At 38.1% G+C, this 13,485-nt stretch overlaps 1 protein-coding gene across 8 annotated transcripts in view; it reads right to left on the bottom strand.

Moving 5' to 3' along the window:
• Positions 1-13,485, bottom strand: part of PCDH15 (protocadherin related 15) — a 794,976-nt gene that overhangs the window by 62,210 nt on the left and 719,281 nt on the right. For all 8 annotated transcript variants that reach the window (XM_045877695.2, XM_045877694.2, XM_045877690.2 and 5 more), the window contains 2 exons: positions 8,492-8,707; positions 1,554-1,642 (listed from right to left, as the gene is read on the bottom strand). In XM_045877695.2, the coding sequence (XP_045733651.1) occupies positions 1,554-1,642; positions 8,492-8,707 (305 nt within the window). The remainder of the gene's footprint in view (positions 1-1,553; positions 1,643-8,491; positions 8,708-13,485) is intronic.

The raw sequence follows: 13,485 nt of genomic DNA, 5'->3' as shown, positions 1-13,485 counted from the left end.
TCTAAGCTCCTTTCACAGGAATACTTTTCTCTCAAGACTTGAAAGGTGCCTGTTTTTTCTCATTCGGATCTTCATTGCCATTTAAGGGGAAAAAAAAAATACTATAAACTGCTATGAAGTTATACTTCTTTCTTGTCATTTTCTTTTCAGTGTTAATAAATGATGTCTCACTATGAGAAAGAGGAATCATGATTTTGCTTGTATAAAATTTTCATTCAATAATATGCATCGGGTGCCCACTATATGCCTGGAATTATAGTAATGGAAGATAGGTTTCCTATCCTCACGGGGCTTATGCTTTGATGGGAAATTGACATGCAATGAAAATAGTATTTATTTTTCTCTGAAGAAAAATAAAGCATAATGAAGGGCTAGAGGTTGAAGATGGTTCTACCATCTTCTGGATGGTACAATCAGAGAAAGCCTGCTTCCATAGAGAACATGAAAGCAGCTAAGAGAGAGGCATGATTCCGGATTTTCTCATGTGTAATCAGCTATTATTTTCACAAAGGCTAAATGTGTATAAACCCCTTTTGCAGAAGTAAATCCGACACTGCATGACTGATATTCCAAGCATACACGTTGAGCACACTGAGAATCACCTTCTCCATAGGACATTGTACATGACACGCAAAAGTTAAGTTTGTGAAACTGCAAGAAATAATTGTTACAGAGCACACATGTTTTCATTATCGGAGAAGCACTCAGAATTCCATCTGTGCTTTTCCTACTGTATTTGACACATAATTACAGAAAGTTTAGCTGTTATCTGAAGCTTCTTCTGGCAACTTGGAAGTGAGGGATACTTTGCTAGAGAGAAGCAGTGATAATTGACATCTGTCAGCCTGAACTCAAGGGAAGACACAGAATAACAAGTATGTGCCCATATGAAAATTATGAAATGACATCAGGCTAGGTTTGGGTCGCTCAGAGTGAACTAGAAAGGCATTGTAATAATCCTCGATAGCATTCAGAATATTATTAGAGGACTGCAGCTTCACAAAAATAGTCACAACTTTTTCTGAGTCAAAAGTGACGTGTTCAGTGTACAGCGATCAAAAGGTACAATGTGGCATTTATTCTAGAAGAATCCAAATATGTATTGTTTAAAATTAGTCTTCAGGGTTTTTGAAAGAATAAGTGTGAGCCACCTAGATACATCACTTTGAGAAATAGCATTCCCTGGACTAGCTGGATCACTGAGATGAGGTTTTTGAATAATTTGGGGCCACAAAATCAAGATATATGCTCTAATAATGAATGTTAGGATTTGTTTCTTATATGCAGTGTTTTGAGGTTATGTTGATGCATCAGTCAAAGTATCCTGAGTAAGATCTTATCACATCTCATTTCCATACCTATTCGCAGGCACTCTCAGAAGCTCGGCGTACATTAGATGAAGCTATCTGTTTCAGGAAAAGGGTAACCTGAATTATTAAGATGGTATTTTATAATATATGTTCAATCTGAACCCTGTAATGATTAAAAGGACCTCATTCAATAAAATTATAGCCAACTGAAAATAAATATGTAAGTAAACAAAAATCCATTACTCTGTGAGATCTTCTATCTTCTTTTCCACCAGAGTTGGGGGCACATTGGAAACAATGACCTGCATGTCCAGCTGATTGACCACGGAAACCTGCAGGGAGGAAACCAGAGCCTGTTCAGAACTCACCAGCACTTTTTTCTTTTCTAAATTTTGTTCAGTTAGCCACTGTATAGTACATCATTAGTTTTTGATATAGTGTTCAATGATTCACCAGTTGCATGTAACACCCAGTGCTCTCATCATATCACGTGCCCTCCTTAATACCCATCAACCGGCTACCCCCTCTCCCCAACCCCCTCCCCTCTGAAACCCTCAGCTTGTTTCCCTGGGTCCAGAGTCTCTCATGGTTCTTCTCCCTCTCTGATTTCTCCCCAGCACTTCTATAACCAAAACACAATGCTTCCATTACTTCCCTACTGTACATGGACGCGTGGAACCAGTGGTTTCCCATTTGTAACGCAGGAATGAATGGTATCTTCAGGTACACAAGCACCACTAGATGTTAGGGCAGGTGGAGACTGATGCACTATCACTATTTACTTAGAAGTAAGTCTAACTTACTTGGACGTCCAGTGTGGTTGGTTTGTGTTTGTTTTGTTGGTCATTTTCTAAGGTATGAAAGAAGGTGTGTTTATTTTTCTAATTGGGTTATTGAAGAACACTCAGGATAATGGAAAACACAGGTTTTACAAATCTCGAGAGATCACTTATCCAGTGTGACTAAGAAGCTGAGATACGACCGGCTCAAATAATTCATTCTATGAGATCGTCATATATAGTCTTCGTGTCCGCTTGAGCCAATTCCATGTTTGTGGGAATAAAGAGACAGATATATACATATTTACGTATGGGACTAAAATGAGCTAATGTAGCAGCTTTTTACAAATCATTTCTATTCTGCTAACATTTATGGAATTCCTTCTGCGATCTTATTTAGAAAAATTAAAAAAGCAGTATTTATGTAATAGATAGTGTGTATGACCAATCATTTACTGTTTTCCCACAATACTCCATAGGTTTTCACTCATTTAATTCCAAATATGACCATATCAGGTAGTTATGACTATCATTCCACTTTTTATTTTTATTTATTTATTTGAAGATTCACTTACTTATTTTAGAAAGAGAGAGCGAGTAAGCAGAAGACGGGCATAGGGAGAGGGAGAGAATCTCAAGCAGACTCCACACTGAGCAAGGAGCCTGATGCAAAGGCTCCATCCCATGACCCTGAGATTATGACCTGAGCTGAAATCAACAGTTGGATGTTCGACTGACTGAGCCACCCAGGAGACCCCCATTCCACTTTTTAAATAAGAAAACTAATAAAGAGGTTTTTTATCCCTAATGAATATTGCCATGTGGGAGAAAAGGTCCAGATTTGCTGGATCTTTCTATTTTTCAAGAGAAGAAATCCAAAATATTATATGAAATATCTCAACTAAGTGGAAATCTTTCAAACCATGTGTAAGTCTCATAATTCATGTGTACAGACTATATTAAGTCAGGGGTCTGATTACCACCTATGAGCAAACAGTTCACACCAGCAGTTCCAATCCTGTACCGCTAACTCATTATCGGCAACTGGGACCATATGTCCAAATTTCCCACAAACATGGGCATGGTTCCTGATTGTGGCTTTACCACAACAAAACAAAACAAAACAAAACAAAACAAAACAAAACAAAACAAAACTGACTTCATTAGAAAAAGGGATTAACACACTTTTTGAGTAACTTTGTCTTTTTTTATGGGTTCCCTTTCTTTCACAGTCTCAGTCTGAATAAAGAAACTCTAAAGAAGGTCAAAGACAAAAGGTGGAAGGAGCTTGAGTCCCTAAATCTCCATTTTCTGGAATGCTGTCAAGAATACCAACCAACCATGTACACTCTTGGTGTGGCCCAAGAGAGAAAAATAAAATTTGTTAGGTTAAGCCCCTGAAATGTTTTGGAATTTTGTGTTACAAAATCAGCCTACCATGACAAACACCACCCAGGGCTCTATTATGTATGAGTGTTAGATTCTTAGTAGTTGTAGGGCAACAAAAAACTAGAATGTTATATGCGGGTGCAGGGAAGTGGTAGGATTTCCTTTCCTATAATTATGTTTTGAACTTTCAGAAGCTCATTTACAAGTAATCTTTCGGAAAAAAATCAATTCATGTGCTAGGGACTCTATTTGGGAACAAAATTTTGCCTTGACAATAGTAATAACTCTATCATTTGCCTTTTAAGGACAGCTGGTAATTTCTCTTTATACAGAAGGATAAAGTACTTACTCAAGGGAATTTTTAATTTGCTAATGAGTTTTGGGGTTAAATTCTGACTGAACTAACAAAATGAATTAAGATTTAAGATCCTCCAGGAGCGCTTGGGTGGTTCAATCAGTTAAGCATCTGCCTTGGCTTAGGTCATGATCCCAAGGTCCTGGGATTGAGCCCAAGTGTTAGGCTACCTGGTCAGCAGGGAGTCTCCCTCTCCCCTCTGCTTGTGCTCTCTCTCTGTCCAATAAATAAATAAAATCTTAAAAAAAAAGATTTAACTTCCTCCAGAATATATACATATTAAGCTTACAATTTACCAAAAAGATTTTTTGATCTTAACTTTTGAACACATACTTTTGTATTAAGATAAAAAATAATGTAGTTATAATTCTGATAAAGTAACAAAATTCAGATTGCATGTAACTCCAAAAGTATTTGTCTCAGACGAACCTATAAATAGTTATTTTAGAAGTTTTAAATCTCCTTAAAGTATAATTATGATTTATGGAGAACACATACATTTTTCACTATGCCGACCAAGAAAATAAGCTAATATAGTTTAAATTTTGATCTTTCAAAGAAATGCTACATTCCTGAATCTTGGCTTCATCTATCATCTATAATAAAGGTATTTAAATGTTTAAGATTCCTAGATTTTGTTACTTTTCTAGTACAATCTTTATGCAAATATTTCTGTAACTACACATCAGTTTATTATACCAACCATAACAATTGTGCTTATAAAATTCTACTTATAAAGACTTTTTAAAAACATATTTCTATGATTTGGGGATCAATCTCTGTAACGGATCAAAGGGACAAGCGACAGTCTAAAGAAGGAAAAGTAACATTTGTGAAGCACAACGTTCTAAAACCAGAGAGCTTCCTATTTTACATATTCTATTATTTCTAAGTCCTTTCAATCCTTCTTCATAAATTTCTTAGCTTTCCTTTTTTCTTCCTTTCCACTCATTCCCACATAGTTTAGACAGTGCTGTCCAATAAAAAAATTAATGTAAGCCACACATACATGCCAGACACGTAATTTTAAATGTTCTGGTATCCACAATAGAAAGATAAAAAAAATAGTCAAGGTCATTTAATAATACACTTAACCCAATATATTAATATATTATCATTCTCACAAATAAATACCAAACTACTTATTAAGGAGACATTTTGCATTTTTTTATACCAAGTCTTTGAAACCCAGTGTGCATTTTATGCTTATGATACATCTCAGTGTGACAAAGTCACAAAAGCAAGTGCTCAGTAGCCACAGAGGACAAATAACTCACACTCTGGGCGGCAAAGTTCTAGACACTCTCACCATCTCTTGCTTAGACTGGTCACTGTCTCTCCTGACCGGCCTCTGGTGCAATCTCACTTCTCTTGAAAAGGAAGAACAGCTTAATAATCTTTTTTAGATAGCTCTGTACAGTCTTTGATACCACACCCAAACTCAAGCAGGAGTCGGAGATTAATTTTGATATGAAATTGAAAATTGGGTTTAATTACGTTAAAACCCATTTCTCTGTCTTGCACTTTGAATGGGTCTTTACCCACAGTGATGTTTTCACATCATGCATTGGTCATTTGAAAAATATTGGTTCATTGAATAACACAGATTTGTCAAATACTGACACATTACATTATACAATATCAAGAAAAAAATCACATTCTTTACAATGACCACTGATCTCATGGTCTTTAAATAATGGGAAGCTGTCAAGATCACAGTGGTGAGTGAATACAAGTTTCCAATATTCTAATTTGTGCTTTTAGATGTTATCATTAGCAGCAAATACTGTCAGTTGTTTTCCTTAAATTGGCTGTCTCACTTTGTTCATTTTTGTGTAAATGTCTAGCAAATATTCAAGTTTAAATAACCATATTTTATCTCATTTTTTTCAAATAAAAAGCTATTCCTTAAAAAAAACCCCAGCAAATTCAGCTTTCACAGAGCTTTTCCTTGAGACTACCATTATACTTCCTTTCACAGCAGAAATGCTTTTTGCATACTTCCCATTTCATTTCAGAAAATATTGAAAACGTGTTTAGTCAAGAGTGGAGATTTGTTAAAACTACTAAGTTTTACTGCTTATGAGTGAGGGCAGTCTTCAGGCTTTTTTTCCCCCCTTTCTCTTTGTGTATGGCTATGAAGGATACAATGATTCAAATACAGTATCGTAAAAAGTCAAACAATGCCCTAACATTCTCACTAAAAAAGGTCTGACCCTACTGAACCCTGAAATGATTTGGGGGATCCTCAGTGTTCCATGGTCCACACGTCGAGAGCCGCTAACCTACACTGTAAGAGAGAGGCCATTCATCCACTGAATAGGCATTGAGTGCCCGCTGTATGTCAGGAATTATTCTGGGCACTTGAGATACCCCAGGGAATAAAATAAAACAAAAAACTCTCGTCACGGAGTTTTCATGGGAAAATACGAACATGAATATGGTAAGTCCACTGTAAAGAGCAAGTAGTAAAGAGGTGGAAGTGACACGGTAGGGATGCAATGCTAAACTGGATGGTCGGAGTGGGCTTCCCTGTGAAATACATCCTTGCAAATACTTGGATGAGATGAGGGAGCTAGTCATGAACACATCTGGGGAAAGAACATTCTAGACAGCAGTACTACAAAATCTCTAAAGTGAGGACATATCTGGCTGTTTGGAAATCAGCAAATTGGCCAATATTACTGGGTCTGAATGAGTTAGATGGAAGATAGTAGAAATGAGGTCATTGAAGGCCTTCTGACTTCAGAAGGTCATCTTCTGCAATGACTTAACTTCTCAGAAAGAACCTCTACATCAAAGTCTTATTTCTCCCCACATCTCCCTTCTCTTGACTTACCATAAAGATTGTTTTGCTGGGAAGTTTTCCATATATGTATGTGTGTGTGTGTGTGTGTGTATAAATGGTTTATAAGTATATCACATTATGATTACCTTGAAATAACTCTTCCTACATTTATTTTGGGTAATTTTAAAGGTATACTTTTAAATTTCCACACAACAGTTTACAGAATCCAAATGAGAAACCCATAAACTTCACATTGCTCATGTACATACTACATAGATAATTTATATAGTTATATCTTACCTATGTTATTGTGGTATTTCTTTTTAAGATTTTATTTATTTATTTGAGAGAGAGTGAACGAGCATGAACAGTGGGGAGAAGCAGGGGGAGAAGCAGGCTTCCCGCTGAGCTGGGGCCCAATGCAGGGCTCCATCCCAGGACCCTGAGATCATGACCTGAGCCAAAGGCAGACGTTTAACCAACTGAGCCACCCAGGTGTCCCTGTTATTGTAGTATTTTAATTATCCTTAGTGTAGTGACTTTGCTGTCTATCCTGATGGCACCGCATTGTGTAGTCCTGAAATAACAGGAAGGGAAATAGCAACATTATGGACATCAGGTTTATAGATCTTAACTCGATTAAAGACTTATGTCAACTTTAAAGTCTTCTGTCAAAAGCTTCTTGGCTTAGATCAGCCTTTGTTTATTCTAGTGCAGCTTTCTGGCTCTAACTGAGGACATCCTGGCCTTCATGCCCACCACAGTCATGGTGGTTGGTCTTCATGATTTAGCAGAAAAATGTGATCTGTGATGTCTACATATATGAGAAGGTTAAACTCGTTCAGAGAACTGCAGGGAACTGTGAAAATGAAGACCTAATAAGATGTAAACAGCAAAAGAAAAATTATACTTGATTCTGTCTTCCTGTGACAAGTATTTCCAGTAATAATTATAAATTATAATGTTTACTAGATTCATCAAAGTCCAAACAATCCACGCTTCCAAGTTGGCAGAAATTCCATAGTACAGAAGCATTGGTGTTGAATATTTTGAACAAACAGTAATATCAAACTGCCCTTGGGAATACTCTACCAGGGAGATTGTGTGCCACCTCACACAAAGAAGAGGAAAGTGGTATTCTCGACTGAAGCCAAATATAACTGAGTCAAGGATCATCGATGCCATCACTGGGGATCTTGGTAAAAGAAGGAAATTACATCTATTGGAACATAAATTTGCTCCAAAACATTTCCTTTCATTTTCTTAATTACAAAAGGTCTGAAAGGAATTTAAACAGTAATAAAAATTCCATCCATTTTAATTTCTACAGCATATGGCGAAGCATTTTAAAACTGGCTCCAGCCAATTCTATACTAAAAATGCAATCTACAGGGGCACCTGGGTGGCTCAGTCATTAAGCATCTGCCTTCAGCTCAGGTCATGATCCCAGGGTCCTGGGATCGAGCCCCACATCGGTCTCCTTGCTCGGTGGGAAGCCTGCTTCTCCCTCTCTCACTCCCCCGGCTTGTGTTCCTGCTGTGGCTATCTCTATCAAATAAATAAATAAAATCTTTAAAAAAAAATGCAATCTACAGACCAAATGGAAATCCAACACTTGTGGAAATATTGTCGCAGCCATATATGAAAACATATTATGATGTATTTCCCAAATGTCAAAAAATACACAGCCTTAAAGCTATACCTTTCATATCCCAAACCAGTGGCTACTAACAATCTGGATGGAAAGTAATCACATTTATGTTTTAGAAAACCTATTTCGAATAAATGTAAAAGTTCCGTGAGTTGGAAACACTGGCCACAGACTAGCAGGTGCACGTGCCTCCCCTAATCCGGATGTCTATCTACTTACCAGAACATCCGCTTTGCCACTCAGTCCCTGCCCATAGTTGTCAGTTGCGATGACTTGGAATTTGAAGTAGGACCTTCTCATGTTGTGGAAGAGCATAGCAGTTTTGATGAGCCCCGTATACGTTTCCACCACAAATCCTTCTTTTCCCTCTTTAATGGGTGGAATGATGAGTCGGTAAGCCATGGCACTGTAATTGCCAGTATCTTTGTCAGTAGCCTAGGAGGGAAAAAAACACAGGGTATAAATAAGCAGGAAAAAAACCAACCTATATTCAAGGGCTTATTTCTGTTTGTAGACTGATGTTCTTTTGTAGTAACACAATACAACCCTCCTATAAGTCTATTGTTCTGGGTATCATTATGTAGATTAACAGGCTTTGTGTCCACAGGGATGAGTGGTTGTTATTAGAATGATAATAACTACCCAACTGTGAATAGGAAGGACACAGACTCTGTTATAACCCAGTCCAGCCTGGTGAATTAAGTGTTTTGATTGGCATGTCTAATGGGTTCAACTCTGGGCTGTGATCCAAATTGGTTTAAGGATGGGACTGACTGTTTACCTAGCCATTGTCTTGTGTAACAGGCAAAGCATGTGATAGTCGTTTTGATCTAACCTATTTCCAGAAGGGGAAAAAATAAAATAATGCACGAAAAGATCTCAAATGACAGTGAGAGAAAAGTTAAGAGCTCTTAGTCAGTAACTCTAGAGCTGTATAAAGAGATCCTAATTAGTTGATGCCATATCATAATTAGAGAAGGTTAGAACACTAATCCAGGTTCCTTTTTAATCATTCTATATCCCAATTAGCCAGATTTGTTCCTAGTTTTAGGTACTTATGATCTACATTTAAGTTTTCTTAACATTGAAGCATTTAAATAGGGAAATAGTTGTTTAGAATGTTGGTGGTGGTTTTTTTGTTTTTGTTTTTTTATTTTTTATTTATTTTTTTAATGAAGCTGGGTGTATAATCTATTAGCCTGGCTCTATGGCTTCTACTTCAGAGATTTTTTAGAATGCCAGTTTGAGAATTATTTCATAATGGAATATTTGGAACAGGAATGATAAGCAGGAGAGTCTCAGTGAATTTATACAAGGCTACATACACCTTATTCATTATACTAGATATGTAAGTTTTATATTATTATTTTCATTGTTTGGTTATTCTTATTTTTACCAAAGATATTATAAGTATCATGTATCAAGCATTTTTTTAAAGATTTTATTTATTTGAGAAAGAGTGAGAGAGAGAACACGAGTGGGGTGAGGGTCGGAGGAAGAAGCAGACTCTGGATGCAGGGCTCTATCCCGGGACTCCAGGATCATGACCTGAGCAGAAGGCAGACACTTAACCAACAGCCACCCAGGCATCCCTAGTTATGCCTATTTTTTAACTTTATGTTGATGGGATCACACCATACATTCTCCTTTCTCTCTGAATTCTTTTACTCAATTATGTGTTGTGAGATTCTAAATCTTTGTATTTTTAAATTTTTACAGGCATTTTAAATCATTTTATTTCATCTATACTATAAAACCATGAGATATACATTATTATTCCCTATTTTACCTGCAAAGAACTTGAGACTTTGGTAGTTAAATATCTTCTCAGCTTAGCTATCTCTATGCTTCAGGACTGGTCTTTCCAACTCTAGAATCTAAGTCCAGTTGGCCACATCACCCCCTTCTCCCCACTTCCAAGTATTTACAACTAACATGCAGGCCTGTGATTTTTTTTTTCCTTTTTTTTTCTTTTTTAAGGATTTTACCTATTTATTTGACAGAGAGAGCACAAACAAGGGGAGGGGCAGAGGGAGAGGGAGAAGCAGGCTTCCTGCTGAGCAGGGAGCCCTACTTGGGACTGGATACCAGGACCCTGAGATCATGACCTGAGCTGAAGGCAGACGTTTAGCTGACTGAGCCCCCAGGCCTGTGCTTTTCAAAAAAATTTCTAATTTTTTATAATTTGAGTATAGTTGGCACACATGTTACATTAGTTTCAGGTGTACAACACAGTGATTCAACATCTATATACGTTATTCTGTGCTCACAAGTGTATCGACCATCGTCACCATATAGTTCTATTGCAGTAACCTTGACGATATTCCTGTGACTTTTTCATTCCATAACTAGAAGCCCTTGTCTCCCACTCCCCTTCACCCATCTGCCCTACTCCTTCTCCCCTCCGCTCTGGAAACTGTCAGTTTGTTCTCTGTATTTATAGGTCTCATTCTGCTTTTTGTTTACTTTGTTTTTTTAGGTTCTACAAATGACTGAAATCATGTGGTATTTGTCTTTCTCAGTCAAGCAAACCTTTGTATTTTCAAATAAACACCACACCACAATGCAATCACATTTAGAAAAGAAATGGCGATTTTTTTTTTTTAAGATTTTATTTATTTATTTGACAGAGAAAGACACAGCGAGAGAGGGAACACAAACGGGGAGTGGGAGAGGGAAAAGCAGACTCCCTGCCGAGCAGGGAGCCCGATGCAGGACTCGATCCTGGGACTCCAGGATCATGACCTGAGCCGAAGGCAGTCGCTTAACCAACTGAGCCACCCAGGCGCCCAGAAATGACGGTTATAATAAAATCACGGTGACTGCTTGGTACATTAAGTTTCTTTGCACAGTTCTTACTGATGAACTTTCAATTTCAATAAGCAAGGAATTTCTACTATTCCTAATTTATTAAGATAACCACAAGGTAGCTGTATTTTATTCTTAACAGGTTAGGGTGCATTTTAAATATACACTGAGGCATGGGCGCCTGGGTGGCCCAGTCATTAAGCATCTGCCTTCAGCTCAGGTCATGGTCCCAGGGCCCTGGGATAGAGCCCCGCATCGGGCTCCCTGCTTGGTGGGAAGCCTGCTTCTCCCTCTCCCACTCCCCCTGCTTGTGTTCCCTCTCTCGCTGTGTCTCTCTCTGTCAAATAAATAAAATCTTTAAAAAATAATAATAAAAATAATAATAAAATACACTGAGGCAGGAAGGAAGGGAGGCTCGGGCAAGTTGACTGAATTAATTAAAGCCATTTTGGTTTTAGGCTGACCCTTAACCTAAAGTCAGGTCATAAAGAAAAAAAGAAAAAAAAAAAAGCAGGTCATAAAAAGAATCACAAGATCTAACTCACGGAATACCACCAGACCCCACTCCCTCTGGCAGTAAAAGCCACAAAGGCTGAAGGTTCTTAAAATTGTTCTTTGTGGGTAATTCCACAACCCCAATGATGAGGGAGCAAAAGGCTAGCTAAAGACAAAGCCAGGCTAACACCCTGCAACCTCGCCCTACAACCTCTCCCCCCCCCCCCCAACCCACTCCTGGGTGGAACATTTGTGACATTCTTCCAGGATGCTCCCAATTCTCTTTATGTTAATGCCTTGCTAGAGAGAAAAACAACCTTAACTTGACAATGGCAAAGCCTCTGGTATCTTGTAAGTCCTCTTTAGCATATGAAACTTCTTTTGAAAACGTCCGTTTTCCTCACCTCCCTCAACTCCCAAGTATAGAATCAGTCACTCCTCACACTTACAATGCAGTTCTTTCTGCCCAGGGGTCCTGTTCCTGTGCTTTAATAAAACCACCATTTTGTACCAAAGACATCTCAAGAATTCTTTCTTGGCCATTGGCTCCAGACCTCATCCCTCCGAACCTCACCTATATTCCAAAACCACATCACCAAGACAATGGGAAAATGAACTGTCCAATGTAAGTAATAAGCCCAAAGTTGAAGAGTAAGCCCCTCCCTATATGGTTAGCTAATTAAAAAAACTTATAAAACCCTTCATTAGAGGCAAACGGGGGTCCTCTTCCCCCATCTGGGAGGAGATGATGTGGGAAAAAAAGGCAGAAGACAAATTATTAAATTTCCTTACTACCTACAGCCCACCAACAAGTCCTTGAAACAGGCCTAGTGATCTTCCTCTAGGGATTCAGAGGCTCAGTGTTAACACTTCGCTAAGAGCAAAAGGCAAGCTTAGCCCAAACCGCCCCCTCCCTGCCAAGATCCTGTAAGTCTACTTTAACATATAAAAATTCCTTTGAAGCGTCCTTTATCTCTAAACCCCCCAAGATACATGTTGGTAACCATCCCCCAAGCATATGGCCCACCGATATACATCTGAAGGGTCTCAGGACTAAGGTTTTATTAGATGGTAATAAATGACCTTTTCCCAACAATAGCTAGCCTGCTCAAGGACCTAGAAACCTTGCTTCCAAAATTCCTTAGAGACTTACGCTATCCCTAACCCCCTCCCAACTTGAAAGTATATAATGGGCCACTCCTCTTGACCCCCGTGCAGCTCTTTCTACCCCCAGGTCCTGTCCCTGTGCTTTAATAAAACCACCTTTTTGCACCAAAGACGTCTCAAGAATTCTTGGCTTTCAGCTTCAAACCCTAACATTCTTTCCTACCTCAGAGAGACCACTACTCTGTGAAGTCGCTTTCTTATTTCTATACTTAATAAATCTTTGTCCCTTTCTCTAAATGTCTTGCTCTTGAATTCTGTCACACACAAAGCCAGATTTTGGGACCTTGGTCCTTCTGGCATCAAGACCCTTCCTGAAGCAAATAATCATTGAATGCAAGTTTGGGTACAGAATTAGCAAGTACAGCTCAGAACTATGTATTTTCTTTTATGATTTTTCACAGTACATTGTGAGCAGATTGTCAAAAAATGAGATACAGGGTTTTAAAACATCATGTTTACTGGATATTTTTCCAAAAATATAAAACTACTGTCATATGTATGATGTCAATAATGATTCTACTTTGAATTTCTATTTCTTTGAATGGACTTAATCTAATCCTCTTTGAATCTCAAAGATCTCATTTCAGAAAACAGGCGATGATGATGGTTGCCTGATCATCAACATTCTTTGAAATCTCCCCTCTCTCTCCCAAGTACAGGTAGCTGAATATATCAAGTTAAACAGTGAATGATAAACATGCCACTTAGAAGCAATTTAAAGCATTTTCAAGTTCAACTTTGAA

This window comes from Mirounga angustirostris, unplaced genomic scaffold (assembly GCF_029215605.1).
Source record: "Mirounga angustirostris isolate CCGP_5_RB_7025 unplaced genomic scaffold, mMirAng1.0.hap1 SCAF_6, whole genome shotgun sequence".
NCBI classification, from domain to species: domain Eukaryota; kingdom Metazoa; phylum Chordata; class Mammalia; order Carnivora; family Phocidae; genus Mirounga; species Mirounga angustirostris.
This window is presented reverse-complemented; position numbering and strand designations above follow the sequence as displayed.